This window comes from Garra rufa, chromosome 21, assembly GCF_049309525.1.
Source record: "Garra rufa chromosome 21, GarRuf1.0, whole genome shotgun sequence".
NCBI classification, from domain to species: Eukaryota; Metazoa; Chordata; class Actinopteri; order Cypriniformes; family Cyprinidae; genus Garra; species Garra rufa.
In genome coordinates, this window is record NC_133381.1 from 38,284,465 (window position 1) to 38,307,811 (window position 23,347).

Sequence of the window (23,347 nt, forward strand, 5' to 3'; positions counted from 1 at the left end):
ACTTAAAAATTACTTAAAATATGTATAATAGCAATAAGGCAATAATTATTTGTTCAAATAAAATATTAAAATTATATATTTATATATATTAGGCCTGTCACTAATGATTATTTTGGTATTTGAGTAATTGGTTTATTATTTTGACGATTAATCTAGTAATCAGATCATTTGTTTTGTGTTAATAAAAATAGACCTATATATATATATATATATATATATATATATATATATATATATATATATATATATATGATTATTTTTGTATTTGAGTAATCAGTCGATTATTCTGACGATTAATCGAGTAATTGTGTCCAACTAAGCAAACTATAGACTTTAAAATGACGATCAAATAAAATAACATCAACATTTTATATGTTTATGTGTAACATAAGAACAAGCAGACATTCACAAATAAAAAATATTGAACAATCTGTGCTCTTGCCAGTGTTAGTAACTGTTATTTGTGTTTGTCCACAGATCTGTCTTGGTTTAGTGCGGCTTCTTCAATATCTATCTCGCTCACCGCTGGGTTCGGTAGCCCTGCTGGATTTCCAACCTCGACAGTTTGTTATGGTGTCAGGAGAGCTCAAGTTAACAGACTTGGATGATGCAAGTATTCAAGAACCGGCCTGTCAAGAGGACTCAGACTGTCTGCTGCAGTTTCCCCACCGCAATTTCACCCTCCGATGCTCCCCCTCTAGAATCTGCGAAGGCTTGAACGAGATGAGGAACCTCTACAATGCCTACAGGTGAGCACATCCTACATTCCATCTTTATTGTCTGAGCCAGATAATAAAATAGTTGTCTTACAAGAGTCTAGCAAGGTCGGAGCAGGGAGTTTCATGGCAGTTTCTCTCCTCCTGTGCCTGTTATGATTAATTATCCACCCCGCTGAGTGTCAGGGCATCGGTTGTTGCATATTGATCTCGCAGCGTGATTTGCCTCTCCGCTGTTCTTGGCCGAGTTTCGGATGAATTATATGAATTCGTTATTTTCCTCTCCAGGTATTTCTTCACCTACCTACTGCCTCATCAAGCTCCCCCACTGCTGAAACCTCTTATTCAGCAAATAATGAACTCCACAGGTGAGTTTCACTGCGAAATTCATCTTGATGAACTGGCTATCACAGCAAAAGTGGCTATATAACGCAAGCTTAATTTATGTTCCTGTCACAGGAGATTTGAAGCAAGGCATTAATGAAACCCTGGTCAACTTTGAAGAGGTTTTGCATGTGTACAAATCTGGGCTGCACTTGGAGAATTTGCCACCATCGATAACCAGAGGTAATGCATTGATTTTAATGCTGAATTATACTTTTTTATTGCTGAATATATATTTTTCAACTCCCATTACATGCAGAGCTGGGAAGATTACTTACAAATTGTAATCCGTTTTAGGTAATATAATCAGATCACTTTCAGATTACTCGTTTATCACATTGATTTAAACAGGATAATCTTGTACCATAATGATGTAAAAATACAAAGAGTAAGAAAATATATTTCTTTCAATGTAATTAACAACATGAAGTGCATTAAACCTTATATTACATCAAGGTTTCCCAAACTGGGGTTCATAAAGGAACTGCAGGGGGTTTGTGAGTTTAGTAAAAGTTTAACAGGCTAACACCATTGTGTTTTTATCGCACAATTCAGAGAAAAAAATTCTGAATTGTGTTTATATCTTACAGTTCTAACTTTTTCTTTGAACTGCGACTTTATTTCTCAAAATTGCGACTTTATTTCTTAGAATTGCAACATTATTTCTCAAAATTATGAGTTTTTATCACGCAATTCTGAGGAAAAAATTCTGAATTATAAGTTTATATCTCACTTCTGACTATATTCTGACTTTCTGACTATTTCTCAAAATTGCAAGTTTATGTCTCTCAATTCTGACTTTATAACCTGCAATTGTGAGTTTATATCTCACAGTTCTGACTATTTCTCATAATTGTGACTTTATTTCTCAGAATTGAGACTTTATTTCTCAAAATTACGACTTCATATCACGCAATTCTAAGGAAAAAATTCTGAATTATGAGTTTATATCTCACAGTTCTGACTATTTCTCAGATTTCTGATTTTGTTTTTCAGAATTATGATTGTATTTCTCAAAATTGCAAGTTTATGTCTCGCAATTCTGATTTGGTAACTCGCAATTCTGACTTTATAACCTGCAATTGTGAGTTTATATCTCGTAATAACTCGTAACTATTTCTCATAATTGCAATATTATTTCTCAGACTTGTGACTTTATTTCTCAAAATTACGAGTTTATATCGTGAATTCTGAAAAAAAAATTCAGAATTGTAAGTTTATATCTCACAGTTCTGACTATTTCTCAGAATTGTGACTTTATTTCTCAAAATTGCAAGTTTATGTCTTGCAATTCTGACTTTATAACTCGCAATTCTAACTTTATAAATCGCAATTGTGAGTTTATATCTCGTAATTCAGTCTATTTCTCAGAATTGTGACTTTATTTCTCAAAATTGCAAGTTTATGTCTCACAATTCTGACTTTATAACTCACAATTTTGAGTTTATATCTCGCAATTCTGACTATTTCTCAAAATTGCAACTTTATTTCTCAGAATTGAGACTTTATTTCTCAAATTTACGAGTTCATATCACGCAATTCTGAGGAAGAAATTCTATATTTTGAGTTTATATCTCGCAATTCTGACTATTTCTCAGAATTGTAATTTTATTTCTCAGAATTGTGACTATTTCTCAAAATATCAAGTTTTTAACTCGCAATTGTGAGTTTATATCTCGTAATTCAGTCTATTTCTCAGCATTGTGATTTTATTTCTTAGAATTGCAACTTTAGTTCTCAGAATTGCCATATTATTTTTCAAAATTGTGACTTTATTTTTCAAAATTTATATTGGCAATTCTGAGAAAAAATTCAGAATTGTGAGTTTATATTTCACAGTTCTGACTTGATAACTTGCAATTCTGCAATTTATAGCTCTTACTTTATAATTCTGAGAAAAAAATCTAAAATTGTGAGTTTATATATCACAAAACTGGACTTTCTGAGTGTATATAAGCAGTAGACTATTTTAGAAAGGAAAATTTAAAAGCTAAAAAAAGAGCAATTAGAGGGAATCAATAAATGATGAATGATTTATTGTTATTGTGTGAATAATATGTAATAAACTAGTCTGATTATGAGTATTTTAAAATGTAACTTAATATAATTACATGTACTTAATTTTTAAAATCTGATTGCGTAATCCAGATTACATGTAATCCTTTAATAGCCAGCTCTGATTACAAGCATATTCAATCATAACTACGGCAAAAAGCGTTCCAGATCTATGCAGTGCTCTCAGCGTGATGTGTCTCCGACTGCACCTTTAAGAAGATGTACTTCAGTCATAAAACCTGTGTAACTCAATCCATCTTCAAGGGCGAGCTTTGTAGCCCGTAAGACGCTCTCACTCCCTCCCTGTGAGCTTTGACACCCATAAATCAATCGCACGACCACAATAAAGCTGTGCGGGGCATTAAAACAGCCAAGCATTGTCAAAGAATATTCAAATCTTATGTCCGAGCGCGTTCGCAACAACTCTCGTAAAGAAGTTTCCACACATTCCCTTCTGTTTTGAGATTTTGGCAGAGCCACCGCTGCCTTTTGTTGTCCGCGCACACATTTAGTAACGTGAGATTCTGCCACCTCTACTGTGAGCGGGCTCGTTTCTCTTAAAGTCTGTGAACGTGGTAATATTTTACAGATGGGTGTTGCAACAGTGTTGAGTGGATCCTGGAATGGTTTTGATGCATTTTTTCCTCTTTGTGCAGATTATGCTGTCCTGAAAGGAATGAGGAGTGTTGCAAATATGGAATACAGATGCTGGCCGTCGTACAACCAGCAGGGCTGCGTGTTGTCTGTGCACAGTGCCAGAGAGGCCGCGCTCATCTGCAATTCTCATCCACAGTGCACCAGTTTCTCACTCAGCAGTGAAAAAACATGGACAGGTCAGTGTTTGCTTTGGATTGTTTGATACTACTTACATCATTAGCTGTTGTAAGGAGCTTTTACAAGGCATAAAAAAAGCATAACATATATTTTATCAAACCAAAAACAAGCAACTGATTTTATAGATAAATTAAAGACATATGTAAGTCAAAACAGATTCAACCATAGCACTATTGTATTTTCGTATTGTCTTTCAGTAAAATATCTAAAAGTGTTTGAAACAGATGTTTTTAAAAACAGCGTTTCTCAGAATTTTGAGATATAAAGTTGCAATTGCACGCTATAAAGTCAGAATTGCAAGATATAAACACACGATTATGACTTTTTTTCTGAATTTATATTGTGCAAATTCTGAATTTTGAGTTCATATCTCACAATTCTGATTTTTCTTTTTTCTCAGAATTGTGACTTTATTTCTCAGAATTGTGAGTTTATATCTCGCAATTCAGATTTTTTTTTCTCAGAATTGTGACTTTTTTATTAGAATTGAGGCTTTATTTCTCAGAATTGCGAGTTTATATTGCACAATTCAGAGAAAAAAATTCTGTATTATGATTATTTTGACTTTATTATCAGAATTGTGACTATTTCTCAGAACTGTGAATTTATATATAGAATTGTGAGATTATATCGTGCAACTCAAAAAAAATTCAGAACTATGAGTCATCTCATAATAAGTCAGAATTGTGAGACATAAACTTGAAATTTTAAGAAATAGTCACATTTCTCGGGAATAGTTAGAATTGTGACTTAATTTCTCGCAATTGTGAGTTTATATTATGCGGTTCTGAGGAAAAAATCTGAATTGTAAGTTTATATCTCCCACAATTACATAATAAGTCAGAATTCAAGACATAAAGTTGCAATTTTGAGAAATAAAGTTGCAACTCCGAGAAATAATCAGAATTGCAACCGTATTTCACGAAATTGCAAGTTTGTCTCACAATTTCTTTAAACTTTATAACTTACAATTGTGCGATTCTGATGAAAAAAATCTGAATTGCGAGTTTATATCTCGCAATTCTGACTATTTCTCAGAATTGCAACTTTATTTCTCATAATTGTGAGTTTATATTGTGCAACTCTGAGAAAAAAATTTAGAATTGGGAGTTTATATCTCATAATAAGTCAGAATTGTGAGACATAAACTTGCAATTTTGAGAAATAAAGTTGCAATTCTTGAATTCAGAATTACAACTTTATATCTCAAAATTGCAAGTTTACATCTCACAATTCTGACTTTATAACTCGCAATTGTAAGTTTGTTGTGCGATTCTGAGAAAAAAAATAGGAATTGTGGGTTTATATCTCGCAATTCTGACTATTTCTCAGAATTGCAACTTTATTTCTCAGAATTGTGACTTTATTTCTCAGAATTGTGACTTTATTTCTCAGAATTGTAACTTTATTTCTCAGAATTGTGACTTTATTTCTCAGAATTGTAACTTTATTTCTCAAAATTGTGACTTTATTTCTCAGAATTGCAACTTTATTTCTCAGAATTGTGACTTTATTTCTCAGAATTGTAACTTTATTTCTCAAAATTGCACGTTTATGTCTCGCAATTCTGACTTTATAACTTGCAATTGCAAGTTTGTTGCTCAATTCTGGGGAAAAAAATTCGGAATTGTGAGTTTATATCTCGCTATTCTGACTATTTATCAGAATTGTGACTTTTTTACAATTGCTTGCTTATTTCTTGCCATTCTGACTTTACACCTTGCAATTTCAAGTTTATGTCGTGCAATTATGAGAAAAAAAAGTCAGAATTACGAGTTTATAAAAAAAAAAAAACAATTAAAGTAATGATTTTCCTGGGGTGTTATTTGAGAAAGAATGTGTTTTATATGGAAAACGGCAGCAATAAATCTTCCCATCTGCCTCGCTTTGACAAAACACGGCACAAAAAAACGTCTGAAACATCAAATAAATATCTGTCTGATGAGCAGGCCTTCAATAAAACGGCTACTACCCCTGTTCAACATTATAAATCATGACTGTTTGTGTCTGTTTGGAACAGGCTGTATCTAACCCAGGGGCTCTCTTTGCCTTTACTTGTCTGCAGGTCGACTTCTTGCCTCTTTCAGAAGTGGCTTCAGCCATCTGGTTCCAGATGTGAACTCGGCAGTGTACATGAGGAGGGTTAAAGCCTCGGGAGCAGTGCTTTGAGAAAGAGAAAGCCAGAGGAACTGAGGGGGGAAGGGGAAAATCATTTGAGACAAATGAATGTGTTATATTTATAGGCATCTTACTCAATGGCTGTTTGATCTCCCTGCCAATCCTACACGCTGCCAAGGAGCGGTTAAAAGGATTTCCCTTCAGGTATAATTAACCTGAAGAAAAAGAAAAATACAGCTTTCAAACCGTTCCTCCCGTCTTACGTTCACATGGCACGGTCCACTGCGAGGACATTGAGCCTGTTTTACACCGGCTGATGCCTGCAGGAGGAGAAAGAAAACAAGCGCTTTCACAGATTTACTTTGATGTTAATGAGGCCAGAAGTTTGCAGCGTTGTTGCGCCGAACAACCGTGTCAATAGGCGGAAAACTGCTGAAACCACAAAAGCGCAGGAATGTTTAGTGGGCGCCATTGTCTTTCCTGCATTAACTGATGTATTAATCTAGATATATCAGAAGTAAGCCGTACTTCATCCCATGGGTGTGTCTGTTTTCTAGTTCTTTCAGAGAAAGAGATGTTATTGTTATGTGGATATGCTCCTTTTTCAATACAAGCGAAATAATAAAATTCATTTTTTCACAGTTTGTTTTTGCGTCTCATCACTACGGACAGTTTATTTAGCACTTCGGCGAGAAGTCAGTGTTTTCCGATCACATTAACAGAAACCTTTTTGCACTAACCACATGGCATTACCATCTGAATGTTATCAGTGCTTTCTGTTAATTCACTTTTCAGGTGTGAAATTTAACCAAGTATTTCTGAGGAGACAAAGTTTATACAAAACCTTTCCACCACATGCCAATAAATCACTCGCAGGCTCATTATAGTTTAATTGTTAGATGTAAATGCACCTTGTTTGAGGCCCCTTTCTCATGGAGAAGCTTTAAAACAAAGGCGCATTAAGAACAATTAAAATAAATCTGCTGTTAGCACACGAATGGGGCTGCCATCTGCCCTAGTTAGGGGTTTCCATTCATGATTACATAGATATGCACAGATAAGCCCTGCTATGGTTTCAGGGGCAGGGAATGTTTAGGTGGGAGCCATTGTGCTTCTCGCTTTGCCCTGGAGCTCCTGGGGTTTGACCGCTGATAAGATCTTATGCAATTATTTTACATTATCTGAAACACTTGGCATGAGAATGACTTCTTGCAGAGTAAATCAGTAGTGACGTCACTTTTTCTTTCGGTCTACAATTTGTGATATTTAACATAAAAATGTCAGGGTGTTACAACTTTAAAGATGTTTATGCTCATCAAGGCTGCAAAAATAAAGAAAAAAAACAGTAATATTGTGAAATAATATTGCAGCTTTAAACAATGGTTTTCTATTTTAATATATTTCAAAATATAATTTATTCCTGTGATGCAAAGCTGAATTTTCAGCATCATTACTCCAGTCTTCAGTGTCACATGATCCTTCAGAAATCATTTTAATACGCTGATTTATAATCAGTGTTGGAAACTGTTGTGCTGATTTTATATATAAAAAGTTTTGGGATGAGTAAGACTTTGTAATTTTTTTTAAAGAAGTCTCTTCTGCTCATCAAGGCTGCATTTATTTGATCAAAAATATATAAAAACTGTAATATTGTAAAATGTTATTACAGTATTAAAATTGTTTTTTATTTTAATATACTTTAAAATATTATTTATTGTTGTGATGCAAACCTTAATTTTAATCAAGTGTTACTGTAGTCTTAAATGTCACATGTTCCTTCAGAAATCATTATAATATGCTGATTTATTATTAGAATTATCAATGTTGGAAACAGTTGGGCTACCAAATATTTTTTTTGGCTGTGATTCTTTTTTTCCCAGGATTCTTAAATGCTGTTAAAAACAGCATTTATCTAAAATATAAATCTTTTCTAACAATGTAAATATATGCTATCATGTTTTTTAAATTTAACACATCCTTGGTGAATAAAAGTATTAATTTCTTTTAAAAAAAAGAATGTTTTTTTTTTTAGTGTAGTAGTAGTGTATATTGTAAGAAAATCTATTTTAACCTATTCTATTTTAAATAAATGCTGTTCTTTTAAACCTTTTATTGATCAAAGTAGAAAAAAAAGCTACAAAATTGTCACAGGTTCCAAAAAATATATTAAGCAGCACAACTGTTTTCAATTTTGATAATAACTCAGCATATTAGAATGATTTCTGAAGGATCATGTGACACTGAAGACTGGAGTAATGATGCAGAAAATTCAGCTTTGCATCACAGGAATAAATTATTTTTTTTTAAGTATATTAAACTAGAAAACAGTTATTTAAAATTGCAATAATATTTCAGAATAATACAGTTTTTTCTGTATTTTTGATCAAATAAAGGCATCTTTAAAATATGTTACTGATCCCAAACATTTGAGTGGCAGTATATATATATATATATATATATATATATATATATACTGTATATATAATTTATTCAGGATTCTTTAGGGAGTAAAAAGTTAAAAAGAACAGCATTTATTTAAAATATAAATGTTTTGTAACAATATACACTATTGTAGATTTTTTTGCTTTTTTTTTTTTTGAAGTAAATTACTATTTTTACTCAGCTAGCATGTGTTAAATTATAAGAAAAATAGATTTACATTGTTACCTTTTTTAAAATAAATGGTTATAAATCAGCATATTATATTGATTTCTAAATTATCATGTTAAACTGATGACAGGAGTAATATGTATATATATATATATATATATATATATATATATATATATTGTCAAGGTCCAAAAATCTTGGATAATTGGAGGATTTGACCTTTTAATGACAAGGTTGGTTAATTTAGTTTGTCAACAGACACACATGCACATTTTTTAAGCCATTAAATGTAAACTTATGTAAATTTAAATCAATAAATAGAATCATCATGAATGCAGTGAGTACATTTCTAAAAACTTGACACACGTGTTTTAAACTAGAATTTTTAAAGGTTTTTTTCCCTTTAATGACACACTTATTTGTCAGTGTCCCTTACAGAGATGCCACTACCCTCACTTTGTGGCTTCCAGTGTGTTTCTAAGTCCAAAAAACACAACGACTATCAATTGGGGTTTGCAACCTTTCATCCCACAATTACATTTCTGGATTCCGCTGTGTTTTTCTTGGCTTGTGCACCGACACAGTAATGGCAGACATGACTCGTAGCTGTTTTTGGCCAAACTCGCAAGACCATGCATCACAGCACACAGATGGAAACACTACAGCGTTTAAAACACACTCTAGGCTTTTTGAAAAGCGCAACATATGCTTCACAATGTCAAGAATGAAAGAACATGTTGGCAACTTCTGGCTCTTTCCTCTCTATTTGTGTTGGCTCCCGAATCGCAGTCTGAATCACAGTCACATCGCCCACACCCCCGCATTAGCTACCAAACTTACAGTACGTTTCTGCTGTTTGTTTTTTGAGGTAAGGATACATAGGGATTCCTGTCATCCTTACCTCCCAGTGTCTCATACTGGGGCTCTGTGTTTCTGTGGCTTTAACTGACAGCCGGTCAGTTGTGTGGCGTTGAAGTGGATTGTTATTGCGCCCTGCTCTTTCCCTGCCATTTTGTTTCTTTAGTTTCCTGTTTCACTCAACTTATTTCTATCACTCTTATTCATGACCTCCATCTGGAAATGATATGTAGCCCAAAAGCAAGCCAGAGCTTGTGGTTTAGAAATATGTTGCATTTGTGTACGTAAAGCCGCGAGGAACTTCAAGAGATTTCTGTGGAGGATTCAGTTCTCTCCTCTGACTTGTGTGTACATTGACACTGCTAATACAGGATAAGCTTCAGGAGACCCAGTTTTGAGAGCATAATCAAAGTCCTTTTAAAGCAGTTCACTCCACCATTTTTGGCCTCTGCCTCCGGGCAGCTATTTTCTAGGTAATAGGTATACAAGTACAGCTTTTAATAACATTTGAATCTGAAATAAATCAATGGTAGCTTTTTAAATCAATTGAGCTTCTTTATGCTTGTAAAAAAAAGAAGCTGTACTTGCATGTAATGTAATATTAATAGAATAAAAGGCCACTTAAGAAATATGTGACCACAAAAACAGTCATAAGTCGCATGGGTAGCCTATATTTGTAGATATAGGCAACAATACATTGTATGGGTCAAAATGATCGACTTTTTAATGCCAAAAATCATTAGGATATTGAGTAAAGATCATGTTCCATGAAGATATTTTGTAGATTTTCTACTGTAAATACATCAAAGCTTAATTTTTGATTAGTAAAAAATGCATTGCTAAGAACTTTGGACAACTTTAAAGGCGATTTTGTCCATATTTTGAATTTTTGCATTGTTGGATTCATAGTTATATCTCAACCAAATATTACAAACATCATTGGAAAGCTTTTTCATTGAGCTTTCAGATGATGTATGAATCTTATTTTCAAAAAATTGACCCTTTTGTCTTTTTTTGTGGTCCAGTGTCATATAATGCTGAAATACACATAGACTTAATTTAATTCCTACTTAAGTTGTTCAAAGAACACTGGAAAAAAAATATTTTGCAGTTTAGTTGATTCAAGATTTTGTTGCAGTTTTTTATTTGATCATTCAACTTCTCTAAGTTGAATGAACAAATGAACTTTTCTAAGTTTTCACTGTCTCAGGTCATTTGTAAGTTGACTGAACTTGAGTATTTGACCCCTCAACTTAAAAAAATGTGTTAAATCAATTCAGTAACACTATTGCATTCTCAATACCACACGTCCGCGGGTTGCCTTTAATGTGTGTGGGTTGAAGCGACCCCAATAACGTGATATTTAGCCCCTTGAATGCTAATTTTACCAGGGGAACCCCACCAAAAAAGTGCATTTACCCCCTGAATGCACTCCGCTCATAAATACGACCGGGCTAGTTTTGAGTAGCAATTGGGTGGGTTTTGTTGTGAAAACCTGGCAACCCTACATAAAAGACATTTGTCAGCCATCTTAGTGAGCATCTCCACAAGGTTTGTGTTAAACTTTAAAGGCGACTGTCTTTGTCTCAATATTTAGATTTAGATTTTTTTTTCACCCTCAGATTTCAGATTTTCAAATAGTTGTATCTCGGCCAAATATTGTCCTATCCTAACAAACCATACATCAATGGAAAGTTTATTTATTCTATGTTCAGATGCATGAATATTACATTTATAAGTTTATTGAACTCATAATGTAGCCATAATGTAGTTAAATGGTAATTGGTAATTTGGTAATTGTTATAACAAACTATATGTAGTTGAATGAACTTGAATTTGAAAGTTTATCTAATCCTCTTGGTCGCTTGAATAAATTGATAAAGTATTTAATCCAAAGTTATGACAACAAAATGACATTAAGTTAACAAATGTGGCCCTGGACCACAAAACCGGTCATACGGGTAATTTTTAGTTTGAGATTAATAAAACATCTGAAATCTGAGGAAATGAACTTTCAATTGATGTATGGTTTATTTGGATAGGGAAATATTTGGTCGAGATACAACTATTTGAAAATCTGGAATCTGAGAGTGCAAAAAAAATCTAAACATTGAGAAAATTGCCTAAAAAAAGTTGTCCAAATGAAGTTCTTAGCAATGCATATTACTAATCAAAAATTAAGTTTTGATATATTTATGGTAGAAAATTTACAAAATGTCTTCATGGAACATTTGTCATGACTCTGGGCTGCTGCCTTTCCCTTCGCCACATGATGTCGCTGTTTTCCCTTCCCTGCACTACACTTCCCTGATTGTTGCACCTGCCTTGATTGTCACCTGTCTTCCCCAGCTGATAACACTTATGATTTGTCTTTATAATCTCCACACTTCCACTACCCTGGTGAGTCTGCATTGTTTCCTGTATGCTGTCTTCCGTATGGTTTGTTTCCTGTCTCTGTTTTCAAGTTTTATGTGAATCCTGCTCCTGCCCAGATCCAGTCGTGTGTGCCGTGTTGGCCGTTTGTTTGTTTGTTTATCTGTTTATTGTCAATTAAATACACTCTCCTGCATTTGGACCCAGACCCTTTATCATTACGTGACAACATTATCTTTACTAAATATCCTAATGATTTTTGGCCTAAAAGAAAAATCAATCATTTTGACCCATACAGTGTATTGTTGGCTATTGCTACAAAATACCTGTTCTACTTAAGACTGGTTTTGTGCTCAGAGTCACAAATGTGTTACATCAATTCAATAACAATATCACATTCTCAATATCACTTATCGTGAGAACTTGTGAAGACTGTTGTAGACCGTCAAGTGCGCTGGTTGCCTTTCATGTATACATGTAAGCGACCCCAATAACGTGATATTTATACCTTGGAATGCAAATTTTACCAGGGGAAACCCACCCAAAAAATTTTATTTACCCCCCATAATGCGATTTTTACCGGGGGACTGCTCCAAAACACGACTGGGCTAGTTTTGACTAGCAATTGGGTGGGATTTGTTTTGAAAACCTGGCAACCCTGCAGACAGAAGATGTTCCTCAGCCATCTTAGAGGGCATGTCTACAAGGTTTGTGTATTGTACACTCTTAAAAATAAAGGTGCTTTAAAAGGTTCTTCACAGCGATGCCATAGAAGAACCATTTTTGGTTCCGCAAAGAACCATTCAGTCAAAGGTTCTTTAAAGAACCATCTCTTTTTTATCTTTTTATAATCTGAAGAACCTTCTTTCACCACAAAGAAGCTTTTGTGAAACAGAAAGGTTATTCAGATGTTAAAGGTTCTTTATGGAACCATTCAGACAAAAAAAGATTCTTCTATGGCATCGTGAAGCACCTTTTTTTTTAAGAGTGTATGGGTCAAAATAATCGATTTTTCTTTTATGCCAAAAATCTTTAGGATATTAAGTAAAGTTCATGTTCCATAAAGATATTTTGTAAATTTCCTACCATAAATATATCAAAACTTAATTTTTGATTCGTAATTTGCATTGCTAAGAACTTTATTTGGGCGACTTTAAAGGTGATTTTCTCAATATTTGTATTTTTTTTTTTGCACTCTCAGATTCCAGATATTCAAATAGTTGTATCTCAGGCAATATTGTCCTATTTTAACAAACTATACATCAATGGAAAGCTTGTTTATTCAGCTTTTTTTTTTTTTTTGAATTTTTTTTTTGTACATTTGTTGTTGAATGAACTTAAATTTGAAAGTTTACCTAATCTTCTTCAACACTTGAATACATTTATATAATAATAATCCAAAGTTATGACAACAAAGCAACATTAAGTTCACAAATACAACAGAACCACAATCTTTGTAACAACTGAAATTCCTAGTTTCAATGAACTCAAAATTTTAAGGCAACCAAGTTACTTAATTTTTTAAGTTAAACCAATAAATTGTTTTTTACATTTAAACATTGGAAATAACATACTTTTACTTGGAAATGACATGCAGTGTCTGAAAAGCAATTAGTTAGTGCACCATTAAATGTTTCTAATAGTGGCATTTAAATCTGTTTCCTCAATCAGATGATCTCATCTGAAGGTCACAGTGCCATAAAAGCCTTCATTGACTATAAAATTCATTATAAACACTGTTAACAGGTTACCCCTCTCTCATTCTTTTCATTTGCACCCTTGAGTTTAAGATTTATGTGTTTTAAAATCAGAAACACAGCAAGGTCTTGAGATATCTGCTTGTACTCCTACATGTAGCGCTTCATGTGCTTTGTGTTTGAAGCTATAACTCCCCCTCCTCCTCCTCTTCTCTGTCCTCCTCTAATGCCTTTAAGTCGCGTCACAGTTAAGGGTCATCCATCATAGTGGGTCCGCCAGGTCTTCTTTCCACTGTTGTGGACTGACACATAGCTTCTGTAAATCATTCTCGGTCTGGCTGGCCTGAGCGCTCGAGGCTGGAGATGCCGGCAGAGAGCTGGAGGCTCTGGTTCTGGTGCTGGGCCAGATGGTGGAGAAATCAAAGCTTGTAAGCCTTTTGTTTCTGAGGGCCTTCTAACCTCGTGAGATTTTACGGTTTCTAGAACATGTATACTTGACATCTACAGAGATTTATTGAAGATAAATCATTTAACGTTGTTTTAGTTTAATCTGAGAAAACTACTACGTTATTTTGTTTATTATTATTGGCACTTGTGTTTCTTCAGCCTTATTGGTCTGACTTACAACTACAAATTTTGAAGTTTAATAACAGCTATGACAAAATAAAGATTTTTTTTTTAAATAATCCATGCTTAAAAGTTTTATCTGAATAAAAAAAAAAGCAGTAGCAGACAAAATAAAGATTTTAAATAAAATATTTTTATAAAGATTAATAAGGTTTTAACCAAATCAAATAACTCAGTAGCAGCTATGACAAAATAAATATTTATTATATTATTAATAAACATTAATAAATTAATATATATGAGTAAATATAAATAAATATACATATATCAATATTAATAAATATTAAAATAAAAAATAAAGTTTTATCTGAATAAAAAAAAATCAGCAGCAGACAAAATAAAGATTTTAAAATAAATCTTAATAAGGTTTCAACCAAATCAAATAGCTCATTAGCAGCTATGACAAAATAAATATTTATTCTTAAAATAATAAATAAAGTTTGAATCAAAATAGTTCAGTAGCAGACAAAATACATTTATATTTATACAGCTATGACAAAATAAATATTTATTATATTATTAATAAATATTAATAAATTCATATTTATTAACAAATATTATTAAATATTAAAATAAAAAAATAAAGTTTTATCTGAATAAAAAAGCAGTAGCCGACAAAATAATGATTTTTAAATGAAATGTTTTAATAAATGTGAATAAGATTTTAATCAAATCAAATAGCTTAGTAGCAGCTATGACTAAATAAAAATGTATTATATTATTAATAAACATTAATAAATTAATATTTATAAGTAAATATAAATACATATACTTTTATCAATATTAATAAATATTAAAATAAAAAATAAAGTTTTATCTGAATAAATAAAAATCCGGTAGCAGACAAAATAAAGATTTTAAAATATTTTTTTTTAATAAATAGTTTCAACCAAATCAAATAGCTCATTAGCAGCTATGACAAAATAAATATTTATTCTTAAAATAATGAATAAAGTTTGAATCAAAATAGTTCAGTAGCAGACAAAATACATTTATATTTATACAGCTATGACAAAATAAATATTCATTATATTATTAATAAATATTAATAAATTAATGTTTATTAACAAATATGATTCAATATTAAAATAAAAAAATAAAGTTTTATCTGAATAAAAAAGCAGTAGCCGACAAAATAATGATTTTTAAATGAAATGTTTTAATAAATGTGAATAAGATTTTAATCAAATCAAATAGCTAAGTAGCAGCTATGACTAAATAAATATGTATTATATTGTTAATAAACATTAATAAATTAATATTTATAAGTAAATATAAATAAATATACTTTTATCAATATTGATAAATATTAAAATAAAAAATAAAGTTTTATCTGAATAAAAAAAAATCAGTAGCAGACAAAATAAATATTTATTCTTAAAATATTGAATAAAGTTTGAATCAAAATAGTTCAGTAGCAGACAAAATACATTTATATTTATACAGCTATCACAAAATGGATATTTATAATATTATTAATGCATAAATAAATTAATATTTATTAATAAATATTATTAAATATTAAAAAAAAGTTTTACCTAAATAAAAATAACTGTAGAAGACAAAATTAAGATTTTAAAATACAATTTTAATAAAGATTAATAAGGTTTTAACCAAATCAATTAGTTCAGTTAGTAGCAGCTATGACAAAATAAATATTTATTTAATAAAAATAAAGTAAAAATAAAGGTGGCAACACTTTACAACAAAATGTCATTTGTTAACATTAGTTAATGTATTAACTAACATGAATGAACAATACATTTATTACAGTTCTTATTAACCTTTGTTAATATTAGTTCATAAAATGTTAGTTCACAATGCATTAACGAACGTTAACAAACACAACTTGTGATTTTGCACTAGTAAATGCTGAAATTAACTAATAAATGTTGCAGAAGTATTGTTCATTTTTAGTTTAACTAATGTAATTAACTAATGTTAACTAATGAACCTTATTGTAAAGTGTTATCAATTAATTTTAATATATTTGAGGAAATACTAAGTTTTAAAGGGGCTATATGCAACTTTTCCCCCAAAATAAACGTAACAATAGCCTTTTTATTTGACCATTTATGACTCAAACATCTCCTGATGAGCATACTGACACCTTGTCAGCTCACAGTGGGTGCACCTATAAGCCTGCATCCTATTTTTCCTATTTTCTGTCGGGTCGGATTTTTCGCGCGCCGTCTGCGGATGTGACGTCAAGCGCGTTCATGTTAAACGTTTCAGATCACTCTGCCTCCTCCGCTAGTCAGCAATTAGCCTATTATTGCAAACAAACTTAGTTTCTCAAACAATATATGTATTTGACTGTTCTTACCTCTGTAAACATAATGTTGACTTCTTTGCAGCGGATGACTTGTGAAGTGTGCACGTACGAGCGCGCGCTGCAAGAGCGAGCAGAAAGGAAGAGCAGTTCCGTTTTTTGGCCACAGGTGTCAGTCGCGAGTTTAAATTTCAGAAAATTGCATATAGCCATATAAGTTATGAATCAGCTAGTGAATGGATTTTAAAGATGAAATATGAACATTTTATCAGAATCAAAAAGTTAATCAAATATCTGAATTCATATTTACATAATTTATAAATGACACTATATTCCAGCTACACATGATCAAATACGCTGTCAAATCAAATACAAGAACTGTTATTTATTTTCGACTATAAGTAAAAGAGTTCAGAAAATCTAATCTAACTTATTCAATAGTCTTATTATCACAGTTAGCATAAAAACTTTCAGACGCCGGCACAATGTGTAAAGTCTCTACTGTAATTAGCAGATTGCCCCAATATCCATAAAACAGTTAAGGAATCAGTCAGGAGACTGTTAAATCTGGCACCATTAGGAGTTCATTAGTCAGCATTGTTACAATAGAGCCAGTGCATGTCTTTCAAGAATATTAATTAAATGCAAATCACAGCCAAATGGACCAATGAGTCACCAAACTAGCTTTCTGTCATTCCTGTAAGAGTTTCTGGCACGCACATTTGCTCAAATGTCCACCTTCCTTTTTTTAATATGTAAAGACACGTAATCTTTGGTGTTGTAAAATCTGTCATGTGTACAAGGGCCTCTTTAAACGCTATTTAGCATGACTCTCAGGCCTTTTACGATCAATTTGTGATAATGGGCAGCAATTTTGTGTGTTTCAGGAGTACATTAGAGCAGTAAAAGTAATGTTCAGCGATTACTCTGAGAAAACAACCAGGACTGGATGGGATTCTGTTTGAGGTGGGGGTTGAGGTTATGTTTGGAGGTTGCTTTTGACATGGGGGTGAAGTTACGTTTGGAGAGAGTGAGCCCCCCGCGCTCTTTCGCAAATAAGGATTCAACCATGTGGAGGTCTCTCAAAGGGGCTACAGAAGTCCAGCAGAGAACAGAGACTCAGCCAAACTGATTCAGAGCCATGTGAATGACTTTCTTGCGTAGGTTCCTGACATTGTACCCTAAACAATACAGAAAGACCACAGAGGTAATCTGGCAACTCTCTCTCAGTTGAAAGCTTACCAAGGTGTTGATGGGGACCTAAGAGTGACCTTCAGTGTTTTCAGAGAGGCTCCCCCAAAGCAAACATATTTTTGAAAGTCAAACACTTGGCATAGTTTACTGTAACCTATCGTGAACTCTCTAAAATGCAAAATACATGTGATGTTGATCAGTTAGAGGCAAATCTAAAAATATCAAAACACCTGAAAGGTTCCAAATAGTAAATTCAGAATGGCATTAAATGTCAATTAGTTTAGTGGTTTCTAAACAGGGGTCTATATACACCAGGAGGGACTAAAGCAGGGTCCAAAAAGAACTTGGAAAGATTTAGAAACTTACAAAACAGAAAACAATAGTCTTTTAAAGAGAGAAAGAGAGAGAAAAAAATGTGCAGTAGGTGAAAGTTTTATAAATGTGCATGGGGAATCAGATTTTAACCCATAGTATTGTTATATTTGTAATTTAAATTAATGGTAATGATAGAATTTCAGGTTTGTGTCAATGAAGGACTACACTGCAAAAAAATGCTTTTCGTACTTCGATTTTTTGTCTTGTTTCCAGCCAAAATATCAAAACATTCTTAAATCAAGAAGGATTTTCTAGACGAGTAAAAATGATTGTCTTGTTTTCTGAAAAAACAATTCAAAATTAAGTTTTTTTTTTTTTTTTTTTTTTTTGCTTCAAAACAAGAACATTAATCTGCCAATAGGGAATTTTTAGATATTTTGGCTGGAAACAAGACTAAAAATCTAAGTAAGAAAAGCATTTTTTTTGCAGTGAACTGGGAAATATGGCTGGGAAATGCACAGTTAATTAGCTTTTTGCACTTTTTGTTAATTAGAGAGTACAGAATAGCATATTAGTTCTTAGTGTTAGGGTTTTCCATTTCCATTTCCAAAATCCAAAAGCAGCTAAATAAATCAACAGAGAGCTCAAATTTAACTTTGCAACAACAGTGCCACCTTGTGGTGTGCTTGCAAACTCTCCCAATTCACACACTGTATAGCGGGGATCATAATTTGTATTATGCAAAGAGCTAAAACTGTCAAATAAGGTTTTTTCTTTCTTATTTAAAATTTTAAAACATAAAAAATGAAGATACACACACCCTGCAGAATCTGCAAAATGTTAATTATTTTACCAAAATAAGAGAGATCATACATTATGCATGCTATTTTTTTATTTAGTACTGACCTGAATAAGATATTTCACATAAAAGACGTTAACCTATAGTCCACTATAGTTTATAAAAATAACCCTGTTTAAAAGTTTACCTAGAGATCCATCTTTTCACACTGAGGACAACTGAGGGACTATTATATAAGGTTTAAACACTCACTGATGCTTTAGAAGGAAAAATTATGAATTATGAGCCAGAGGGTGAAAACTTTTGAATGGAATGAGGAGGTGTACATTTTTCTTATTTTGCCTAAGTATCTTTTTTTTTTTCATTTATAGTACTGCCCTTCAGAAGCTACATAAGATACATTTTTCACAGAAGACAAAATAAGTTTACCCTGATCTTCAAATTCCAAAAGTGTTCACCCCCTGGCTCTTAACGCATAGTTTTTCCTTCTTAAGCATCAGCGTTTTAACCTTCTGTAGGCTAATAGTTGCATATGAGCGCCTCAGTTGTCCTCAGTGTGAAAAGATGGATCTCAAAATCATACAGTCATTGCTGGAATTGGTTCTAACACACAAAAATGCTGAAAAACCAAAGAATTCTTCAGGTAAAATATCAAAAATTGAAATTTTAATCAAAACTTGAAAAAATAAGCAGCATGCTGTTCGCACTGAAACCACGCCCAGACGCAGACGCCTCTCTCAACTATAAAATACCGCTAAAGGAGACCGAGTTGTTTTGTAAATCATCGTCACACCAGGTAATATGCATTTACATGGCAAGGGCATAGCTAGCTAGAAAACTGTCGGTTGTATTAACTAAGGATAATGACAGTAACTCGCAGTGTTGGGGGTAACCTATTAAAGGAACGCTAGTTACGTAATCAGATTACTTTTTTCATGTAACTAGTAAAGTAACGCATTACTTTTTCATTTACAAGAAAATATCTGTTACTTTTTTTCTTTATTTAATCCTGTTTCATTAACCAATGTCTTTGCTGCTGACCTGTGTTGATCCAATTCAACCATACTAATAAGCACACTGCAAAAAATGCTTTTCTTACTTAGATATTTTGTCTTGTTTCCAGACAAAATATCTAAAATTCCTAAATCAAGAAGAATTTTCTAGATGAGTAAAAAAATGAGTTAAAATGAAGTGTGTTCAAGTGTGTGTTTGCGTGAAACAAGCTAAATAATCTGCCAATTGTTTTCTGCTTGAAATAAGATTTTTATTTTGCTTACCCCTTTGGAAGTTTATTTTGCTTGTTCTAAGCAAAAACCCACATAATTTAGACTTGTTTTTTCTGAAAACAATAAAAGTAAAAAATAAATAAATAAATAAAACTGAAGACAATAATTTTTACTCGTCTAGAAAATTCTTCTTGATTAAGGAATTTTTAGATATTTTGTCTGGAAACAAGATAAAAATCTAAGTAAGAAAAGCATTTTTTGCAAAATTTACTTTACATTAGCTAATATTTGTGCTTCATTTTTCTCATTACTGAAGAATGTTGAACTTCCTTTTCCTACAGTTCTACTGTACAGAGGTGAATTTACTTTTCCTTCAGCCTTAGGCTTATTCATTTAATTTTTTGGTGTGAAAGGGCTTTTACATTTCCTAAAAATCAAACCTTTTATAATAAAAAACAAACAAGGAAACCCTGCCCAGATTTAAAAAAGTAATGCAAAAGTAATGTAATGCTTTACGTTCCATAAAAAGTAACTAAGTAACGTAATTAGTTACTTTTTAGGTAGTAAAGCAATGTTGTAATGCATTACTTTTAAAGGTAACTTTCCCCAACACTAGTAACTCGCGATTGCACTGCAAAAAAGGGCTTATCTTACTTAGTATATTTATCTTGTTTCTAGTCAAAATATCTGAAAATTCTTAAATTAGGATGCATTTACTAGATTAGCAAAATGACATTATATATTTAATCTTGTTTTAAGCTAAATGCACTTAATTTAGTTTTTTCCCTCTGGAAACGAGTAAAATTATCTGCCAGTGGGGTAAGTAAAATACTCTTAAAACAAGAATATTTTACTTACTACACTGGCAGATAATTTTACTTATTTTAAGCAAATTGCATTTAATTTATTTTTCCCCGTAGAAACAAGACTACACTGCAAAAAAAATGCTTTTCTTACTTAGATTTGTCTTGTTTCCAGCCAAAATATCTAAAAAAAATTTAAATCAAGAAGGATTTTCTAGATGAGTAAAAAATATTTTCTTGTTTTCAGAAAAAAACAAGTCAAAATTAAGTGCGTTTTTGCTTAGAACAAGCTAAATAATCTGCCAATGGGGTAAGAAAAATAATCTTATTTCAAACAGAAAACAGGATTAGTTTTCTTACCCCATTGGCAGATTATTTTGCTTGTTTCAAGCAGAAAACTCACTTAACCCCCTGGGGTCCAAACACGCGTATACGCGTTTTGTGGCAGTTTCCCAAAAGGAACTTCAATTACTCGGTCATCTCTGATTGTACAGATAAAAGCAGTACATCAATCGAATCTGTAAAGGGTCTACTTTTATTTGTATATACTCACAAAACCAAAAAAATATTGTGATTTTACAAAATAAAGAAAACAAAAAGGGTGTGCTGTCTGCCGCGTTGATCTCCGTGATCTTCGTTCAGAAACGCGTCATTAAAATAGACTATAACTCAGCCAATACACAACACAGAGACATGAGCAATATGTCTAGAGAAAGCTTGATATCTATACTTTCAAATAAAGTAATGTTTATTGAAATCAAATATTCTGTGATAAAGTAATCCGTATGAAACCAACACGATGTCCAGTCTCTCTTGTCTGCTTCATTAGTTTTAATTAGATCACGCCCAAGAGCGATTCGATCTTTTCATATTCAAATCGTCCACGTGAGGGCGCCGCGCCAAAAGTAGACGCCCATATCACAGTAAACAAAGGAGAAAGCAGTTTCTTTTCTTTCAAGTTAGTTCTTTCTGGAAGAAGACGGGCTGTCAGGAATAAAACTTACTTCAGAAGATGAACATTAAATGAGACATGGCGTGAACCAGCAGATGAGATATTTACACAAGTAAGTTTTTTTCTTTTATATTTGTAAGTTGTTACTGTGACAGAATGTGCACACATTTTACCAGTTAAGACTTTTTGCCAACTGTATTTCCTGACTACAGCAAGTGAAACATTATAAAGTATGTTTCATTTCACTGCATCTAAATGTCTCATGATGACAGGATGTTTCAACTTTGGTCGAAAAACGCGCTGGCGCATTTGAGGCACGCTTTTGTAATAACTCCGAAAAGAATGTAAAATTCTCCGTCAGTTTTGATCGTACAAATACAACCAATACATCATTCGAAACTGTAGAGGGTATATTTTTATTTGTATACACTGTGCTTTTATGAAAATAAGAAAACAGTCAGGGCACGCGCTCTGCCTTCACTGTCTCTGTTATATCTTTTCACAGACACGTAAATGAAACTAACGTGCATGAAACCTAAATCTAAGTGATTACGTGCCTCACAGACATAATGCATTTACTTGTAGAAAGCTTGAAATGTTTACTTTTTACATAAACCAATTCAAATAAAAAACTACTATTCTCTTTTTAAGTAATCTGTATGAAAGGTAGAAGATGTATGGTTTCTCCTGTATCACTTCATTACAAACCTTACACCTGTATTTATCTCACACTGTTTTATTTGCACCTAACTGTTATACGCCTATGCTATACACTACCAGTCAAAGGTACTTTTTTAAAGAAAAATAATTATCTAATTTTGTGAAATAGGTTTACTATGTAAAAAAAACTGCTCACTTAAAAAAAAAAAAAACTTTTAATAATAAAAAGTTTGGCTGGTAGTGTATGTGTTTTCTCCATGTTAGCTCTGTCTTTGTCAGATCATTGTGTTGCTCACATCTACTTGTTTTCTTTGCAGTTTCTGCTGTTCCCCGTTTTCCTGTGTTCAAGTTTCCTGCAAGTGATTTGGATATTGCACCCTCGACATCTTGACTTCTGTGTTGTTTATTACTTTTGTTCCTAATAAAAAGTTTAACTGCACTCACAAGTGAAAGACAAGTTATTTTGTGTGATAGTTAAATATATTCAAAATACGCTTCAAACTAAATATATATTTATTTTGTCCTTTCATTTTTCCTTTATTCTTTCTGTTGTTTCCTCTCAGTCAACATCCGACTGAATGGCTCATTATGCGGCTCATTATGCAGGTCTTTGTCTTCTCAGGTGTAAATCACAGCATTATTCATGATCATTCACGCCTTCTCGCATACAGCCATTCTAAACAAAAAGTGTCTTCAAAAATTTAAATCTATATACTGTTTTGTGAAAACAAGTGAACTAGATGATTTTCACATCATTTGGTAGAAAAAAACCAAGCCTACCACATCCAATTCTCGAAAGTCCCGAGAATAAATATTCTGTATGTGTTAGATGACCTTATTTCAGTGACTTCAAA

At 32.4% G+C, this 23,347-nt stretch overlaps 1 protein-coding gene across 1 annotated transcript in view; it reads left to right on the top strand.

Annotated features, from left to right (window-relative positions):
- pkdccb (protein kinase domain containing, cytoplasmic b) overlaps positions 1–6,748 on the top strand; it is a 9,297-nt gene extending 2,549 nt beyond the window's left edge. The window contains exons 3-7 of the mRNA XM_073827434.1: positions 478–749; positions 1,005–1,084; positions 1,176–1,283; positions 3,812–3,988; positions 6,055–6,748. Of these exons, the coding sequence (XP_073683535.1) occupies positions 478–749; positions 1,005–1,084; positions 1,176–1,283; positions 3,812–3,988; positions 6,055–6,158 (741 nt within the window). The 3' untranslated portion in view covers positions 6,159–6,748. The remainder of the gene's footprint in view (positions 1–477; positions 750–1,004; positions 1,085–1,175; positions 1,284–3,811; positions 3,989–6,054) is intronic.
- The last annotated feature ends 16,599 nt before the right edge of the window (positions 6,749–23,347 follow it).